Raw genomic sequence first — 20,249 nt, forward strand, 5'->3', positions numbered from 1 at the left:
ACTCACAGCCGCCGCGGTGGCTGTGTTTATGGCACTCGGCTGCTGGTCCGAAAGACGCGGGTTCGATCCCGACCGAGGCGGTCGAATTGCGATGGAGGCGAAATTCTAAAGGCCTGTGTGCTGTGCGATGTCAGTGCACGTTAAAGATTCCCAGGTGGTCGAAATTATTCCATAGCCTTTCGCTATGGCGTCCCCATAGCCTGACTCGCTTTGGGACATCCTTAAACCACACACACACACACACACACACACACACACACACACACACACACACACACACACACACACACACACACACACACACACACACACACACACACACACACACACACACACACACACACACGCACACGCACACGCACGCACGCACGCACGCACGCCATGTCTTCCCAGGAAGCTGGACGAACGGGAGAGAAGTTAAATTGGTTGCACGAAACGATGGAATGAAGAACCTTTATAGCTGTTGGTATGATATTAGGGCATGTATCTGTCTGCTCCGCACATGTCTCGAAGCCAATGTCACCGTATACCATGAGCGGCTGTCGTGACCATGGTTATAGTCTTGAGCGACTGCCAACGGAGGAGCGATTGTTGCCAGGCTGTTCGTGAAGACACCGCCGTTAGTTAAAACAGCGTACGACAACGGCGAATCGGCGGCTATAACAATGTTAATAACGATATTCCGTTACAGTTAGTGCATGAAAAGGGTGCTGAACAAGTACAAGAAAACTGTCCTCACGACAGTTTGACGAAGTGGTAGGGCTCCAAACAAAAAAAGGTAACTTCACAGTCCTGATGGAAAATAACCTTATATAAACTTTCTATATATTTTTCATAGATTTATTATATATCCTGTAGTCTTCCGATATATATTTATTTTCGTGTATTAATAGTCTATCGACAAGGGTCAACTAAACGTGTACGGCCGTAAATTAGTAGAGAGAGAGACTGTAATGAATAAAGGGGAGGTCTGCCTGGTTATGAGCCTTGCATGCTGTCCAGACAAGTGTGAAAGAAGAGGGTGAAAAAGAAAGAAAAAGAAAAAATAAAGGTGACATCAAACATGCTCAACACTCACGCACTCGCAAACACACATGATTATCAAAGGGTGTCCACCAAACCCGTAAGAAAAACTAAATGATTTTGACCCTCGCACAGCCGAAGTCGCATCACTCCAGGGTCCAAGGACATGCTCCAGGTGCACGGGGCCGTCCTGACGGAGTCCTAAAGCATTTAGCAGTGCCTTGCGATGGAGATTACAGATTTGGCAGTGGCAGATCAAGTGCTGAAGAAGTAGATTTTCTAAATATTGCCTATAGTATTTGTCTAATGAAAGTCTATATTGTCTATGGAAAAAAAGTCTAGAGACAGTTAATAGACTTTCTAAAGAAATTCTTGTTATCGAAGACACGAACGAAAGCAGCAAAGGGTTGCTGCTTTGGATTCAAATTTAAATAGAAAACGACAATGGTACGCCGCTTTCATTGTTTGGAAAATGGATCTAACCGAAAAAGGCTAATATAATTGTGATCTACCCCACAGCTTTCTGGCCATTTATCACAACTTAGAAATAGTTCCTAGAAACAATTAACGAAGTGTGGAAACCAGAAAAGCGGTGAAGCAACGGAATCATTTGATTATGTATATGAGTTTCGAGGCACAGGTCCACTGCTTTAGACAGGTGCCAGAAGCAGATCGACAACATCCACCAGCTCGTGATGCTTCAGCTTCTAACGTACCACCTTCTTTCCACAGTCTGCCATCACTCTATTAGAGCCGCTACAAGGTTACGGAGGTTTATTCAGGGGATGTAGGAACGCGTACTGACAACGTATGTGGCCATTATCAAGGGGCCATTGACATAGGGCCATTGTCAAGGAGACATTATGCGCAAGGGTCTCAAAGACTATCATGTTTCGTGAGAGTGGACTACCGAGCAAGAAATGGCTGAGCGGTTATGACTGCCGGTTACAGGGCACTAGGTCGAAGAATCATATCGCTGCCGGGGCGGCTACGATTCATTGGAGGCAGAATGAAAAGATAGAGAAATTAATCTCGAGCACTCCTCTACAGCGACCCTTCCTGTATCAGTTCTTTTGACTTTTTTCTGTACCTGCCCTTACGGCACGGTTGAGATGTCGAATATATCTTCTTTTGACTCATAAACAATTAATGGTTATGCATTTTTAGATATAACTGTCGAGAATTCATTTGTTGATGCCTTCAAACTTTCTCTAAATCCTCGACCTTAGCCCATAGCACGTGACCATCTCGGCCATGTTCTTGATGCGTCACGTTGAATACAGCTGTTTATGGTCTACAGTATAATGGAACGACGCCAGCGATGCCATTTACGGCTTAAAGACACCGTCATGTATCGCTGTGGCTTGAAAAATAAGAGCCAACATACCTTGTCGCGGCTCTTGTAGGTCAGCTCGTCCGTGTATACAGTAGTCGTAGTAGATAATTTACTACCGAAGGGGTTTCCTTCAAAGCCTTGTAGTGGTTGCTCAATAGTTGTGCCCCTAGCACAGATGGAAGATCTAAGCTCCAGCACCCTCACTCACCGTGTACTTCGAGCGGGAGCGACTTTGGTCACCCCTGATCCCTAGTTTCGTGTACATTTTTCACAAATGGCAGTGCTTACTGGTCCCAAAGATGTTAGCACAATTCTCACACCAAGGTGACCGAGAATGTAAAGGCAATATCAAAAAAAAAAAAAACATGGATAAGTTGGAAAATTTAGGTTGCTTGGCCTGTTACGGTGTCTACAGAGTGTGTATTACCTAGGAGGGTAGATGTGTAAGCCAGTTGGTGAGACATGATGGAGATAAACACCGCAGCGGACACGGGACAGAGAAAGAAGACGACGCAGGGCGGTACTTGCAACTAAAATTTTATTTGAAACTTCTTGGCTTTTTAAAGACAGAGGCACGTGTGATCTTACAATCAGGTAAAAAAGAATGAATGAAAAGCAACAGATAACAAGACCTGGCAACAATGCACATGGAAGTTATGCAATGCTCATCATGCGAGTCACAATCTACAGATATAAGAAGTATTAAAACGTTATGCGATGCTCATCATGCTAGTCACAATCTACAGATATCAGGAGTGTTAAAACCGTCGACAGCATGTGGAAGCATGAAAACCACAAGACAAAAGACAAGACCACCACAAGACAACCACAAGACTTCCATGTGCATTGTTGTCAGTTAGCTCTTGTTATCTGTTGCTTTTCACTCATTCTTTTTTACCTGATTGTAAGATCACACGTGCCTCTGTCTTTAAAAAGCCAGGAAGCTTCAAATAAAATTTTAGTTGCAAGTACCGCCCTGTGTCGTCTTCTTTCTCTGTCCCGTGTCCGCTGCGGTGTTTAGCTCCTTCGTGTATGACCATTTGTCACCCTTGCCCCATTTCCTCTTGGCGTCAGGGAAACACCGGAGACGGGTCTCTTCGCGCTACCTTATTTAATCGCGACAAAAAAAAAAAAAAATGAGGCGAAGCGAAGACGAAGAGGGCGCCAGAAGAAGCCACTGTTACGGCAGCGACGCCCGATGGTCCGTCATTTCTCGTAGTAATTCTTGTACGTCGCGTAGGCGCAGTGGAAGGAGTGTATACCTCCGGTCATCAGGCCTAGCGTCTGCGTACGAAAATCAGAGACGCGGGGTAAGGTGTATGACATTGACACTGTGAAATGCCTTAAATTAAACGTGCGTAATGTCTGAGTATACACAGTAATAACGCTTGCTAATTACTTTTAATTCTTTAAAAACAATGTACACTGTTCGCCGCGGTGGCTCAGTGGTTATGGCGCTCGGCTGCTGACCCGAAAGACGCGGGTTCGATCCCGACCGCGGCGGTCGAATTTCGATGGAGGCGAAATTCTAGAGGCGCGTGTACTGTGCGATGTAAGTGCACGTTAAGGAACCCCGGGTGGTACGAATTATTCCGGAGCCCTTCACTACGGCATCCCTCATGGCCGGCCTCAATAAACCAAACCAAAAACAATGTACATCCGATCACACCGGTTCAGATTATTTCTTAATTTCAGGTGTGCGAATATATTTAGAAAATCCCTCGTCGGGAAATATGAATAACACAATTGCAGGCGGCGCTTAAGAAATTACGTGCGAGTAATACAAAAGCATTGCAGTTCTATTCCTTTCCTATCCTAATTATATTCCATTTCATTGTAGCTGGTGCATTTTTTAAGTACTTGGTCTGACTGTTACTGGTTAGAATTTCATATTTCCCTGCATTTGATGACGTCACTTGTTGGATGACTCCAGGTTTTCGTCGCGATGAACTATGTAATGCTTTCGAATTAATAATTCCTGAAAGCTTCGAAAAGCAATAAGATAGAGCCTGTTGCACACAGTGCTTATAAACAGTTGGCCGTAACGGTAGCAGCGCACTTACGGGAGGCCCTCCCACTTCTTTGGAATCTCGGACGATCATGATGCAGGTGCAGATGTACAACAGGGCGCCTGTCCCATGGAACATGACGTACTGCGAACAAGTCAGAAAGCCATCAGAGGGAAGAGCGGAAAAAAGTCACGAAAGAAGGGCAGTACCGTGACATCGAGTTGTTCTAATCGGATAATCACCAGGATTTTCATGCGCCAAAGCTAAGCCTGGGCTCTGAGACCCGCCGCGGAAGATTGCTGCCAGCCAATCTCGGCCACTGGCCTTGAAACAGTTCGAAGCCAACTACGTAAGATCTGGTGACAGAGGGCTCGCAGTTACCGGCCACGCTATCCTGATGAGGCCGTATACGCATCTCATCGGAAGAGTGGGCATTCAATGCACTTCTAGCAACAGTCATTGCCCGGAGCTGAAACCAAAGAGAATCGAGCATCTTGCGACAACGAGTCTCTCGCCGAACAATACATCACATGCCACTTGGATGCAGGGATCGAATCATTGCTCCCTCCGCGACTTCAGTAGATCGACTAACTTTTCTAAGGCGAAAGCCTTTAATATTTCATACTGTCGTCCATTAACAAAATGTGTAACACGCGTTTAACTCGGGAACTAAAAAGAAAGAAGAAAACTAATGGTTGCTTCAGATAGAGCAGGAAAAAAATGAACCTATAAGCCAAGTTTGATGACTGTAGATTAATTGGTTAATTATAGACAAAAATGTCGAAATTGCGTCGAAATAGCGCGAACGTCGACAGAACCACGGGAAAGGTGTGACGTCACACCCACCAGAAGTCGTCACCGCATTGTGAAAATTGTTACATAATGGTTGGAAAAACGTCAGATTTGTGTCAAATTATCTGGATAAATGTGTAATTAAGCGTAATTAACACTTAAGTTCCCCGAAAGATGTACAATTTGGGTATCGATATACCCACGGGAACGATGTGACGTCACATCCACCGGAAGTCGTCACGGCATAGTGTCCTAGGCTTTCGCCTCTCAACACTTTAGTTGTCAAAGTGTCCACGCAATTTTTTTCATTCATTTAACCACCCCCGCCGCGGTGGCTCAGTGGTTACGACGCTCGGCTGCTGGCTCGAAAGACGCGGGTTCGATCCCAGCCACGGCGGCCGAATTTCGATGGAGGCGAAATTCTAGAGGCCCGTGTACTGTGCGATGTCAGTGCACGTTAAAGAACCCCAGGTGGCTGAAATTTCCGGAGCCCTTCACTGCGGCGTCTCTCATAGCCTGAGTCGCTTTGGGACGTTAAACCCCAATAAACAAATTTAACCACCATTTTCCTTATCATACCTTCTTTATGACCTGAGGCAATAAATATCGCTTTAAAAAAACTCCGACGCATCAATTAGCAAGGGCCTAGTTTTTGTATATATTTACCTTTTTTGTACAGACTGCACGTAGACTCTCCTCCTCGCTCATATGCTATTCATCTTCACCTGTATTTTGAGTCTACTGTCGTCAACGCTAGTTGCTGTTCAGGTGCGAGTCCTGAGCCAGTCCAGTTCTGGCAAACGACATCCCCTTCCTACTTCTAGTTGTTCGATAACGCTACCGCTCAGCCTTGGACAGAAAGGCCACAGTGGAAGGCGACAGCTATCCTCCGAGATCCATGCAGCACTGAGCAACTCTCGGGGACCACAGAAAGAACATGGGAACCCGGTGAACGTCTTAAGCTGCGTACGTCCCTTTATAACCGGACGGCAGGGAATTCGCAGTCTCCGGTTACTGTGAGTAGTCCGTGTCTGTCAGCGCTTCCCAATCCCGAAGAAAGCTGAGGGATATGAGAGGTTTGATTCTCTGAGTCCTGCTCCTCATCAAGCGATCTACATCCAGAGTGGGCCGGCTATTGCGGCGAAAGCCTTTAATGTCTTATACTGTCGTCCGTTAGCAAAGGTTGTCGCACCTTCGGCAGCGTTTAACTCGTGTTAACTTGGGAACTAAAAAAAGATGGTTACGAATGGTTACATCATATAGGGGAGGAAAAAATGAACCCAGAAACCGCGTTTGACGACTGTAGAATAATTAATCAATTAATTATAGTCAAAAACTTCAAAATTGCGTCGAAATAACTTAGACGTCGATATAGCCACGGGAATGGTGTGACGTTACATCCACAGGAAGTCGTCACGGCATAGTGAAAATTATCACAGAATGGAAAAATGTGCAATTAAGCGTAATTAACACTTAAGATCCCCGAAAGATGTATAATTTTGGTATCGATATATCCACGGGAACGGTGTGACGTCACATCCAACGGAAGTCGCCACGGCATTGTGTCCTCGGCTTTCGCCTCTCAACACTTCAGTTGCCAAAGTGTCCTCGCAATTCTGCTCCTTCCCTTTCTTCATAACCTCCTCGACCCCCGCTATCGGCGCTGCATCGAGCAGTGACTTACGTAGAAGGTGGTCGGCAGTATGTGGGCGGAAGTGTAGCTCAGGAAGCTCGTTACGATCATGAAGACGCCGTTGAAGGAGTAGGTGTACGCTGTGCCGCCCAGCAACCGCTGCGTGCTGGTCTCGACGTTGCTGAGCATCAAGTAGAGAGCCCAGCCGCCGCACTGCGGAGCCACATTTGTTTTTTGTTCACTGCCACCTATTATAACCGGATATCCTCCCCCTTCCATTCGATGATTTCGTGATGAGAACAGAGTGAGGCCACCACATAGCAATGTCACGTGTCCTCGTTCCGCTCCTTCCTTACAAAAAAAAAGTTTTACACAGTATATAGAGTGTCTATAGACTTCTGTCTATAAAGTCTATAGACAAATCCGAGAGAACAGTCTATAGGTTATACAAATGCCACTGACAGTCTATTGACAACCTATAGAATTATGGCCATGCACTTGTAGTAGACTTTTGTCAATAGACTGTCTATAGACTATGAATAGACAAAAGCAGTATCTATAGGAAGTCAGTAGAGTCAATAAGAAGTCTATAGACTGTCTGTAGCCGGCGCCGAGGGAGAGTCCAACCACGGCCAGAAACACATGCACGGCCATTGAGTCGATGCAGGTGCTTCTGCTCGCGGCTGAACTTTCCCCCCGCGAAAGTCATCCTTCGAAAGGAACTTTTTCATGACACTCTTTATTGCGCATCCTCCTAGCACATACAACTTAATTACTCCTACATTCGTGTCACATTACATTAAGGTCCTTTCAAGCTGTCCTTCGCGAAAATATAACATATATGTACAATGCTTTGAGACCCTTTAGAAATTTTCATCTATTAACTAAAACATACATACCTACACGTTCAATATTTGCAGAACCCTATGCAAATTATTGCATGGTATTAAGTTTTTTCAATTCAGACTGGAGTCCTTTTTTGCGGAAATTGCAGCACTCAAACTAGAATTCAAGACTAAGCCTTTATTATAGAACTTTGTGTCTTTGGCGGAAAGTGTTTGTACACATGGGAAGACTTGTCGCAAGTGCATCTACGGATGGATTTCATTGGGAGTTGATGTGCCACGGGCCTGTGATCACAAGGCAGTGACGCATCGCTTAACCGCTGCACCAGTATACGCTAGGAGGGCTATGAGGAATCCCAAGGCTCTATAAATGTATAGTAGAGAATGAGCTTCTACATTATGGGAATTAACTGAACACGCTATTGCATCATTCCCTCAAGGCGGAGCTTAAGTTTACCCTCCAATTTCTTTTATGATAACAGTGCGAATGCTAAGTCAAATGAAACGCACCAAGGTTTACAGAGCGTCGGTGGAGAAATGGGATCAATGAACTGAAGGGGAAAGGGTTGATGCGGATAGGCCGCGACACGTAGCAGCAGTTGTAGATAAATGGAAGAGGTGTTTGTTCTGCAGTAGGCTCAAGCTGGCTGGTAGTAATGATGATGACTGTGAATTCCAACCCAATGAAGCATTCCTTATGAGGAGTTCCTTAATTCCGTGCGCTGTCCGTATGGGTGATATAGATATCTTAGGCACGATATACAGTCCATAGGGGCTATACGGGCAACGCATGAAGAAAAGTAGAAGTTCATACAGACTCCTTAGATATCAGGAACATCATACGCAAATTACAGAGAGACATGAAAATAATAGGAAAACGGATGGAAATTTGCATATAGATTTCCGCACATATTTCTCCATCAAATGCACTCTGTATTCCCGCTAATTCCACATCCGTTGTTCATATGGAACCTTCAGCAGGGATGAACACATGTGTAGGGTTCTTACAGCACTTTCTTGGACAACTCTGCAACGACTACGCAGCTGTCCGTTGCGCTACAGCCCAACTTCGTCATCGTTTCTTTTTTAGATGAAAACATGTAGAAACAGCGCAATTTCTTAGGGACAAAGCATAAACAGTTGTGAACCCGCTTTGTCCCGACTGAAAGTGTGTCCGTGTATTTCGCGATCCCAAGGAATATTAACGCTAGTAGCTGGGCTAGCCAGCTTTAAAATCTAGCAACAAAGCATAGTGAGCGAGTTGGTATTGCATCTCAAGGAACGAAACAGCGCGACTAAAACAAAGGTACAGAAGAAGAGACATGAACACGCGCTGACTTACAACTGACTGTTTTAATCGGAAAACCACATATAAATAAACTCTAATCGATGCGTCACAGCCTCACGTCATCATCACAAACTACTAACATAAAAGGCAGGGAAATAACCATTACCGAAACGTAAGCACCTACCGGCACCCACGTTGTTCCAATAGACATATCTCGCGCTTAGACAAGGCCATCGAAGTGCTGCTCACACATGAGTCACCTTCTGTGAAGATATGACACGCCTCTACTACTTCCCGTACTAGTTGCTCTTTATGACGATACAGCACGAGAGTGTTATCGAAGTACGGAGTGCACAGGCAGGATTTGTGATGTGCAACCAATTTTGACGAACAGAAACCTCCCAAAGAATTAGCGTGTTACTAATTATAATCTTTAGCCCTAAGCCTGTCATGTGCTCTGCATAAGTTACCAGTATTACAGAGCAAGCCTCACCACTTCGAGGAAATTGAAGAGCCCGTTGACGGTCCCGACGTACTCGTCAAAGGATACCTCGAAGACGCGTCGACTCTTAGCGACCACCTCAAGTACCTCTGCTACTTCAGCCATCCTTGAACGACGAGACGAGGGCAGACTGTTAGGCGTGAAGTAGACGGCTCAAACGGTAGAGCTTGTCGATCAAGCAGGGGGCATCAGGGGGAACAGCTGTAGTACAAGAAACAACCGGACATGCATTTCCGTAAACACTCGAGCAGGGAATAGAAGCGAAGCGGCATGCATGTTAGACGCATCAAATACGACATCGTAAATCATTGTCGTGGCGTTATGTGCCCCTTACTGCTCAGCGGGGCCACCTCAGTGCACTGATTTTCAGACAGTGTGCGGCATCGTCGTTAAGCGGTGGCTCAACATTCATTGCTCGTCACCTGCCTCGGGTCTCTTACGCCGTTTTCATGAACTCGATAGCGTCAGGTCCAGTCGGGGTTCGGGCTGAGCAAGGTCACCCCAACTCGACAACTGCGTGTTTACATGAACACGATTTTAGCGACTCGAGACCGGTTCAACTGCAGCGACACCAAGCGTCGAGCAGCGCAATACGAGCAAGCAGAGGCAGGCTCCAAGATTGCGGCACGGCACCGCTGTCTCGGAGGCTCGACGGCGCATGCGAAAAACTTTCTTCCCTCTCGCTAACCCGACACTTTTAATCGATGGCGTTTACATGCGCATCGGGGCAGGGTCGAGTTGAGTTAATCTACCCCTTGCGGCGGAGTTGACCAGGCCCGACCCCTCGACTCTCGACCCGATTGAGCGCGTTTACATGAACCCAGTAAACGGTTTTTGACCCGACAACTCGACTCAACCCGGCCCTGTCGGGTTCATGTAAACGCCGCTTTAGAAGCGTGGGGCTAACTGCAATTCGAGGCACTGGATAGCCTGCGTGCCGCGGGAAAGAATCGTGCAGCGCACAACCTCACCTTGCGACTTGATCTCGCCCGTCCGGAACAGATTGAGCGCAGCTCGCGGCGACCAACTTCTCCCTCCTCTTCGTCACATACCCACGTGAGGAACACGAAGAAGAAAAAGTGGTAGGGGTTTAACGGAGTGGAAACCGAGTGGACACTTTTAAGCTTTTAAACCACCCGAATACCTGTACCGAATACCTGTACCTGTACAGTGGGACTCCTTTGAAGCTATCAATCGTAAAGCCATGCGCGCCATAACATAATTGCCCCGTTTAACACCCATACCCGTGCTTCAGGATTTCGCCCAACTTAATACTCTCAGTGCACTCATCCACCAGAGGGTGGCAAACAGGGCTTGCAAACAGTCTCTACAACTCCATCGTTTAAACACGCTCCCTCCGTGGTCGTGGTCGTAGTCAGCTCTCAGACAATCGCCCCAATGTTTCCCCGTCCGTATAAGCCGCGTATCTGCCTGAAGGGTGCACATTGTACACCGATGCATCACATAATGCACAGCGGGGAGTTACTGCTGTGTATAGTCCCATACGCATCTCAACTCTCGTGCGACGTACACCGCGGATACATGCACCCACGTGGCACTGGAACTTCAAGCAATTTACAGTGCCATTGCTTCCCTTCCGCCGCCGCGGTGGCTCAGTGGCTATGGTGCTCGGCTGCTGGCCCAAAAGACGCGGGTTCGATCCCGGCCGCGGCGGCTAAATTTCTTTGGAGGAGAAATTCGAGACCCGTGTACTGTGCGATGTCAGTGCACGTTAAAGAACCCCAGGTGGTCGAAATTTCCGGAGCCCTCCACTACGGCGTCTCTCATAGCCTTAGTCGCTTCGGGACGTTAAACCCCATAAACCAACCAAACCAACCAGCTTCCCTTCCGCTCGTTCCCCCTTTCAATGCAGTTCATCTTTACACCGACTCCCTCGCCGCCCTTAAACAGCTTAAGACTGTTCGACGCATATTCCAGATTACAAAATGAATTTATCTGCTCTGCGCAACGTACCCAGGTCCTGTGCGCATACATTGGATTCGCGGCCATGCTCACGATCCACATAACATTCAAGCAGATGCATTAACTCACATTGACACATCAGACGACCCGCCGCCTTCCCATCTTCCCCCAGATCCATTCCTGCCCCATGTCTCCGATTCGCAAGCTCTGCGCCAGCAAACACGTGCTCTAATTCCTCCGTGTTCGCACCCTCTCCCCCGTAGTCTTACTCGGCAGGAGGAGGTATCATAGACGATGCCTAGCTTGTCCTGTGCTTATGGGTGCAACAACTGAGGGAGGCAATGGAAAAAGACTTTTTGTTGTTCCTCCCGGCAAAAACAGCGCGGCTTGCAGCAAGTCTCTCTGCAGTGGATCGGCCTGGAAAACTCCGGTACACAGTAAAAAAATTTCCACCCTTAAAGGTGTAGCGCTCATGGCTGCACCCTTTCCACGCCCTCATTTTTTCTTATTTTTTTGGAAAAGGGTGCGCTGAGAACGTTAGCACCTTTAATGCACCCATGGACCCTTCGAAGCTGCACGGGTGCAAGGGTGTTGTAGCCCCTTCGGGTGCAAGAGTGCGTAAGGGTGTACGGTATTCTTTGACTTGTCGAACAACATTCCAGTAGTTCAATCAAGCGTGCTTTTAAAATGATGCGGGCTATTCGAGTTTTCCATTAAAAGAAAGCTGCAACCATGATGCGAGCAGCTATGACTGGAGTCTGTGTCCCCAGAATGTGATAATTGACTGAATTATTTTAGCTGAAGTGCTAAGCGTCACTGACTCCAAATAGGGGGTCGCTGAAATGACACACATAAACTTTGAGAAAGTTTGAACGGAAGGGTATCTGCTGTTTCAGCCGGCGTCTTCGCTTCGGCGGACGCGGTTGTTGCCACGCGCGTCATTGCAGATCAAGGAGGTTCAGAAACACCGTGAGGCACACATCTGTGTATTATAGTTGGCGATGCTGTAAAGTTAGTGCAAAGTTAGACAGATCGTCAGCAGCTTGTCGTAGGAAATGTTTAGCTTCTATTCAAGAGTTCTCCCCAATAAAGGAATTGATCAGCGCCTTTTAAAGCAATAAAAACATATGAAACTTTAAAGCAGTCGGAAAAAGGGTGCGAAGAGCATACTTTGCTCCCTTTTACGTAGCCAAAAAAAAATAAGGGTGCAGTTGTAACGGTCCCACCCTTGCTATGGGTGCGACGAGCATACTCTGCACCCTTTTGGGAGGGTGTGACTTATAGACACGGAAATGCACCCTTAAGGGTGCAAATGTTTTTACAGTGATAATGCTCTGGATCCGCGCCTATGTGGCCTAAGTGGCCGTTCCTCAGTAGTCAATGGTGTTTTTTTCTCGCAAGATTTAATGTGAAGTCCGAGTAAATGTTCGAGGTGGGTGCCATATCTTTAAGGTCTAAAGACTTGTTAGTCTTGGGGTTGAAATTTACCGCTTCACTAATTAAGCGTATCTCCATTCGCCATCACGGCAGGAGGGATGCAAACACCCATCGTCTCATTCAAGACTTTTGCCTATGCAAAATCACCTACTCCATCTCTTGCCTCCACCTTAAACCCATGGAGACCGAGGAACTCAATAAACTTATCGGCACAGCCTACGAAGCTGCTCTCCTTCTCCCTAAATCAACGTCCAGGGAGAAACTCCTTGAACTGGTGGTGCACAACACCCTGAGAGAGCTGGCCAAAGCCACACCTTGTAAATCCATACCATCGGCTCTCACATACCGAAACAGGCGAAATACTCCTGCGCTGACTCGGAATAATCCCCCCTGGCTATTCCACAGCACGAGGAGAGGTTGCTCGGGAAGACCAACATGGGTCGCAGAATCCCTACCGGTGGCTGTGATAGAAACAGCCACCTGCCAATGCAGTGAAGCATCGCTTAACCGCTGCGCCACTGCGCTGTTCGTGGCATATGAGGACTCGCCGCCATCTATGAATCCCAAGTAGGAATTACCAATTCAAAATACATGGGCATTAAGCCACTAAAGATATCATGCCGCACACCTAAGGCGGAGTTTAAGTTCCCCCTCCTATTGAAGAATGAAGAACTGCTTTCGCACGTCTACTTGGTTTAACTACGCTAAACACCTACCATTTTTGAATACGCCATCTCTGCGTGCAGAATATTTGAGAATGCAGGCGAGGACCTCCGGTAAACATATTTTCGCAGACATATTGTATTCAAGGCTGTCGTTGCTGCATGCCTCTAAATACGCGTGAGAATCTGGCCGGTTGGACGCATCTGGGGTAAAATAATTCACTAACACATTGGCTTGCGAGATGGCCCAGATGATTTTGAACTCTAGACGTTATTAAAGCTGTTATGGTCATGCATATCAGATGTGCACAAGTGTACACATTCTAGCTATAATTATATAATGTAGGTTTCGAGATTGTGTGTATTATATGTTGCCTTTTTTCCTAGAAATATTACCAGTTAACTATTTGATGGATAGTTTGTTCATGTTATTATTTGCTTAGCCTTAATGTCTTTTATTTTTGCATGGCACATAATTGTATTCTAAAACAATGTGTAAATTTCTTTTGAAGTTATAATGAATACTTCGTCAATACTGCTTTCTGGTGTCAACTTCTAAAATGTAATTCTTGTTAACGTATATTTTGCTACTTAGCTATTATCCATGTTTTTAGCCATATATTGTGTATAAAACATATTTCATTCTTCTTCAATACTCTGCATCATCAGGTCATCACCTACTGCCTCGTTGGTGGTTTTGTAGGCCTTTGTCAAGCTGTCAGGAACGCTTTTTGCCTATAAATCCGCCAGAATCTTTCTGGAAAATAATTTGAATTGAAATTGAAATAAGGCGCGCTGCCCTGTTGTGCTTACTTTTTAAAATGTTCATGAAAGGTGAAGCTCGAGATTTTTCTTCCGTGCCTTGCATCGTTACTCATGAGGTTGTCCAATACCAATCTTTGCAATACCAAGAGCACTCTGTCTCCCTCTTTCTGTGTCCTTGTTTTTTACTACAACTCCCAAGGTCAAGTTTGGTGCGCGTTTGACCTTGAGCCGGCGGAGCGGAGGTGTGGGAAGTGACGTCATAACACGTGACTCGCTGCGGGGAGGCGTCGCAGCTGCGCTCACTCGGAGCCTCGCCGCTGCTGTGTCACGTGACTAGCGGGGGGCGGGGGGGGAGGGGGGTGCTCCTTCGCTGGCGCTCGGCCGCTCAGTCTTGACATGAATGAGGCGCGCACCGGACCGACTCGGGCGCCAAGCCATGCGTAACCATGCCTAACAGAGCTTTCGCTCGTATCACTAGGTTTAACAAGCGCTAAACCTCCGCTAGGGTTTTTTTTAGCGCTTTCACAATCTAAACATGGATAATCAACTAGCCCAAACGCTGCCGCTGTTGTGTCTTTAATCATTGTGACAGTTCAGGGTGCTGCGCGTTACGCATGAAAATTACACGACGGAAGCCAATATTCTCTTATGAGCCATTACTGCATATACTAACACAGAGTAATAATCACCTAAACGAACAGCATTCTTGTGAGTCACACAGGGCTGTAGCTTCGTGAAAAACAGTGGTTATAAAGACTTTTTTCGTTGCCGTTAATCAATCAAGCCAATTCATCCTAAATGAAGATTGTTTTCATCACAGCATGTAAAAGTGAGCAAAGAGGGCACCACTTGCCATTCTACCCACAAGCGTTCAGTAACAACCCCCAGTTGGATTCCTTCAACCATAGCCTGCGACGTACCCGAACCGTAGTCACGTCGAAACAATTGCCGAGCTTCCCTGCATTAAAACAAAACAAAAATTGTTACCAGTGGCCAAACTACGCACTGAATATCACAATCTATTTCACGAGCAAATGTGCATTTGAGAGAAAAATATAACATGAAAGGATTACACTGACATCGGTTCATATCAAGCATTGACCGCTCGTCTGCTTATAACAAAGGTAAAAGCTAAATATCCACATCCAGGGGGTATATCGTTGCACTTCCTCTTTCAAGTGAAATTGGGCAATAGGCGGCGTTCGAAAAAATCAAGACCCCGAGGATATTCACTGAAGTGTCGCGAGCTCGCTTGCGCATGCAGATTCTGGTTTGTACACCGCAATCAAAGCGATTGCAGTGCAAAAAGCTTCGATAAAGCAGTGCAATGTGGATCGGGCAGTTATTGGAGTAAACTTTTTTTTATTTCCAATGCCATCATCTCATTTCGACCGAAGCGAAATCCAACAAACAATTCCTCCGGGCATGCAGTCTACTGCGCGCCAAAGGGCGAGCATTGGGAGCGTCTGCTAGCTTCACCCGGGAGGACCCTTAGTAGGAGCGCTGGCATAGGAGGAAGAGATAGATGCCGTTACTTTTACTATACTTTTCATCATCATCATCATTTATTTACTCTTAAGGGCCCTTGGCTTAGGGCATTACAGAAGGGAAGGGAGGCAGCCGTTACATAATACAGTGGTAGGTAACATCAACAAGAAATAAAGGTGCAGCGTTCATGGTCGACATTAACATTATCAACATTATCAAAAGTATCAACTTAAGAAAGACACAGCAGCTCAAGAACGACTTGGAGAAAAATAAGACACACACCAAAATAACTCAGCCCTTGAAATCTGCTGTTAATAACTGCCTGAATTTATTGGGCTCCATTTCAGTAACTAGGAAATCGGGTAGGTCATTCCACAATGTAATGGAGCTAGGTAAAAAAGATTTATGAAAAGATTTTGTGCAGCCGTGTATGAGCTGCAAACTTAGAGTTAGAAAGTAGGCGTGAGGTGCGAAGCGGTGGGTGCAATACAGAGTTTCTTAGCTGTGGGAAGGTGTAGTACAATTTGTGAAATAAGCAAAGCTGTGAAATTTTACGCCGAAGTGCCAGGGGTTGAAGACCAAGGGATTCCCTGATAAGAGTCACACTGTGTCGCCTGTCGTATTGCGATGTGATAAAACAGGCCGCGCGATTTTGGATGGCTTCAAGCTGATGGAATAGATATTTCTGATGGGGATTCCAGATCGTCGAGGCATATTCGAGTTTGGAACGGGCGAATGTTACGTAGGCGAGTTAAGGGACAGAATGGGGTGAAAAAGCAAGGGATCGTCTGTACAAAGTTTTGCAATGTGCTCAGACCAGATTACTTTGTTGTTAATGATGATACCTGTATGATCCTGTTTCGAAGAGTGGCGTGGAACTTAATGAATACGGACAGCTATGGTTATTTCGCTTTCTCGATACACGCATGAACTTACATTTGGAAATGTTGGAAATCTTCGTCGTGCCGAAGACGAAGCACAACATTACCTTGCCGATGCATGCAGAGAGACGAGTAGGCAAGCATTCATTTTTGTTGGCAGTCGGTACTAAATGGAATGCATCGAAGCTGACGGTAATCGCCAAAGGAGGGGCCGAAGGTGCACAAACATTAGCTGACACGGTCACAGAGCGACGTGGTGCAGCCTGAAGATTTTCCTGTGACGTAGAGACTCATGAAGGTGACGGGGGGGAGGGGGGAAACCAGAGACCCCTGCTGCCTCCACGGACTGGTGCAAACTGAGGGCACAGAAAGGAGTGTTCCTCGTCCAGGAAATGCACCGGCCACATTGACGGATTCTGCACCTCAGCTCCCTGACCAGCAAGACTCCGTTCGATCGCCGCAACGAACTAGAAGACCGCCAGTAAGGTATGCGAACGAGTTTGCCTGAGACCGAAGGACTGCAGCGTGTCATGTGCTGTGAAGCATGTATAATTTCATTTCATTGTTGTGTTATTCCCGTTGCGTTGTGTTATGAGGGACAATATGTTGTGAACGTTAGGGGCCGCTACCAGTCATTCATCTCGTCTGTAGCTGCGTCTGGTTATAGACCAGATTTTTTTACCCTCGCACGCAGGCTGCGGGCGCGCTCCTACTCTCGACACCAGTCGCCATCTGTCGGCGCGCGCGGCCCGAGGGACTGCGGGTCGCGCCGGCGCCGCGCGTAGAACGCATGTTTACGTGTTCGCTTCTGCGGTTGCTGTGCTCCATCAGATAACCTATGAGGGTGTGTGCTGGGCGTCACTACTCACATTTTCCCTCTTCCAGACAGTACTGCGGTTATCTTGTGCGCAGTTACTCGTTAACGTGACATCCGAGGGTAGTCGACCAGGTAGTGTACGGACTGGAAACCGGCACTTCTAAGCAGATTTCTGCTCTGTCGTGTCGTTTGTTGTCGCCTTTTACGTGCGATATCATCTATGATAATTTTATGCATCAGAATGTAGATCTATTGATTTGACTCAGTGGAGTAGTAACTGGATAGGCGAGCTGCAGACTGAAGGTTGTCCCGACGGAGCGCGTGTTTTCGATCACCAGTACGTGTTCGGCATCCTTGCGCTGAGCTTGCTCTTGTTCCCATTAAACACATTTCATGCACAGGATTGTAAGCACGACCGCTACCGATTTCAGCTGCTTTTTCCGCACGCATGTCAGAGGTATTTGGGGGGTAAAGGTTTATCTATAGTATCTTTCTGCTGTTGGTATCTACCTTAGTTTGGTTTGGTTTATTAAGGTTTTACGTCCCAAAGCGACTCAGGCTATGAGGGACGCCGTAGTGAAGGACTCCGGAAATTTCGACCACCTGGGGTTCTTTAACGTGCACTGACATCGCACAGTGCACGGGCCTCTAGAATTTCGCCTCCATCGAAATTCGGCCGCCGCGGCCGCGATCGAACCCATGTCTTTTGGGCCGGAGCCGAGAGCCGTAATCACTGAGCCACCGCAGCGGTGCGGTATCTACCTTATTCATAGAAAAATATGCGCGATTTCATCACATTTCCACACTTAGCCAAACGGCCACGCAACGCTCTCACACGCGGCGAGAGCTCCTGAATAAAATAACGCGACTTCGGACCTCAGAATTAGTGAAAGCTGGATTAGCAGCTCATATCTATTCAAGCTTCGATAAATTAATCGAAAGTACGTTTTTATGCACCAGGTTGCATAAGCCATGACAAAATTTGTTTTCTGTTGGCGCTGCGACTCAGTTGAGCTCACAGCGGTAATTTGTTGATAAACTGGCGCGGCGACAAGAAAGCCCTGTTTGTGGAAGGGGGATGGGGGGGGGGGGGGGGGGGCTTTATGGCCGGCCGGCAGGAAGGACTAAGAGTGCATGGGAATTGGAACTGCATGCTAGCCGCACACCTAATGCTTGGTATTGAACAAAAAGTTTCTTTGCGGTGGAGCACCAAGACGGAATTCGATATAAGCACGAGCGCGTTCTAAGCGCCGGCACAATTAGCCTGAATGTCAAACTAAATGTCATTAAAACGCGTCAGTGTTATTGCTGTGATAACGTAAATACTTCCTGCAACACAGCCACGCAGCGGAAGTATGCTCGACAATGTTTTTTTAGCGCCGGAAGCGCGGCTATATGCACGCGCGGCCGCGGAACTGCCGCAGCCCCGCAGTCCCCAAAGAAACACCCGCACCGCGGCGCGCCAGTCGGTGCAAAATGGCCGCGCCCGGGAAAGGCTCAAAATTCTGGTCTATATTTATACTATAGTCTGGTCCTTCGGCTGTTCGCGCCACCAATGTTGTCATTCCGAAATTTGAGATCGGCTGGCGCTGTAGGATCTGCAGATCCGGATCACGAGAGAAATAACTAGAAAAATAAGAATGGAATGGAGCGAATTCGGCAGGTTCTCTCAGGTCATGAATAGCAGTACACCAATATCCCTCTAGAGAACAGTATATAACAGCGGTATCTTACCGGCACTCACTTATGGGGCAGAAACACGGAGACTAAAAAAAATGGCTTATCTTAAGGACTACACGGAGAGCTATCGAAAACAATGATAGGTATATCGATAATCTACAGGAAGAGCGCCGAGAGTGTCAGCGACCAAAGGCTGGCTAATGACATCCTACAGTCGAAACCAAGATCAAGAAATGAGCTTCCTCAAGGCGTGTGATACGAAGTCAAGATAATCGATGTTCATTAATTGTAATGGACTGGGTTTCAAGGAAATGGAAGCGTAGCAGAGGGCGGCAGAAAGTTAGGTGGCCGAACGAGATCAAGAAGTTTGCGGAGATAGGGGGGCTGTAGCTAGCAGAGGACAGGGTTAATTCGAGAGATATGGGAGGGGCCTTTGCACTGCAGTGGGCGTAGACAGGCTGATGATGATTACAAGGCTGCTGTTCATGACTTGAAAGTAGCTGGCAAACACTTCCAACCACCGTTATTCTTCTAGTTCACTCTGAGTTCAAAGATTGCTCCAGAAAGATGTATCCCTTTGCTGCTTGCAATAACTCACTGCATATGCCGTAAACTGTTGTTCTCTTCCTATAGCCTGTTCAACACTGCATTTAGTTTTCTGAACTATAAGTCTTAGTCCCAACGCTCTGCTTTGGTTGTTTAGGTTCCCAAGCTTGCGCAGCATTCTTTCTGTGAGCGTCAGGTGAACGACAAAACAAAAGTTCCCTGGACAATTTTAGACAATTCCGGCGATTTTTCGATTTTCAGTCGTCAATAATATTTGTATTGGAATACAAGCTAAAGCCAGCAGTCACGGAAACCAAGGAGCATACGGGATGTGTTTTATTTTGTGGTGTTGATTAATACGAGACTAATAGTTTTAAAAAAATAATTTGATTAGAGCGCGGAATGAAATATGAATTACTTAGGAGCTATTAATCTCGAATTAACCGACACCACAAAATAATAAAAAAAATTCTTATGCTCTTTGTTTTCGGTGATCGTTGGCTCCCGTCATGTATGTCGTAATGGCTCCAATTTTTTCGTACCTAGTCTGCTCAATTTGTACTCAAAGTTTTTTTGAAGCCAAGAGTGTGTGTGCCGAATGACACGGCAAAAAACAGTTTAG

At 46.7% G+C, this 20,249-nt stretch overlaps 1 protein-coding gene across 1 annotated transcript; it reads right to left on the reverse strand.

The window, feature by feature from the left end:
* Nucleotides 1-3,544: 3,544 nt before the first annotated feature.
* On the reverse strand, nucleotides 3,545-10,514 carry LOC149332956 (uncharacterized). The gene is made up of 5 exons (XM_089555936.1): nucleotides 10,400-10,514; nucleotides 9,420-9,629; nucleotides 6,845-7,006; nucleotides 4,423-4,512; nucleotides 3,545-3,643 (listed from the first exon to the last, which is right to left on the reverse strand). The coding sequence occupies exons 2-5, from the start codon at nucleotides 9,531-9,533 to the stop codon at nucleotides 3,566-3,568; spliced, it is 444 nt and encodes a 147-aa protein (XP_089412062.1). The 5' UTR covers nucleotides 9,534-9,629; nucleotides 10,400-10,514; the 3' UTR covers nucleotides 3,545-3,565.
* Nucleotides 10,515-20,249: the final 9,735 nt, after the last annotated feature.

This window comes from Amblyomma mixtum, chromosome 8 (assembly GCF_055824585.1).
Source record: "Amblyomma mixtum isolate Tamu chromosome 8, ASM5582458v1, whole genome shotgun sequence".
Classification (NCBI taxonomy): Eukaryota; Metazoa; Arthropoda; class Arachnida; order Ixodida; family Ixodidae; genus Amblyomma; species Amblyomma mixtum.

What these genes read in the sequence shown, in the direction of transcription:
- LOC149332956 (XM_089555936.1), bottom strand. Translation starts at nt 9,533, where the DNA reads ATGGCTGAAGTAGCAGAGGTACTTGAGGTGGTCGCTAAGAGTCGACGC. An exon ending in TACTGCCGACCACCTTCTAC is followed by an intron (nt 4,513 to 6,844) that starts GTAAGTCACTGC and finishes ACTTGTTCGCAG; the next exon opens with TACGTCATGTTCCATGGGAC. An exon ending in AAGAAGTGGGAGGGCCTCCC is followed by an intron (nt 3,644 to 4,422) that starts GTAAGTGCGCTG and finishes TTTCGTACGCAG; the next exon opens with ACGCTAGGCCTGATGACCGG.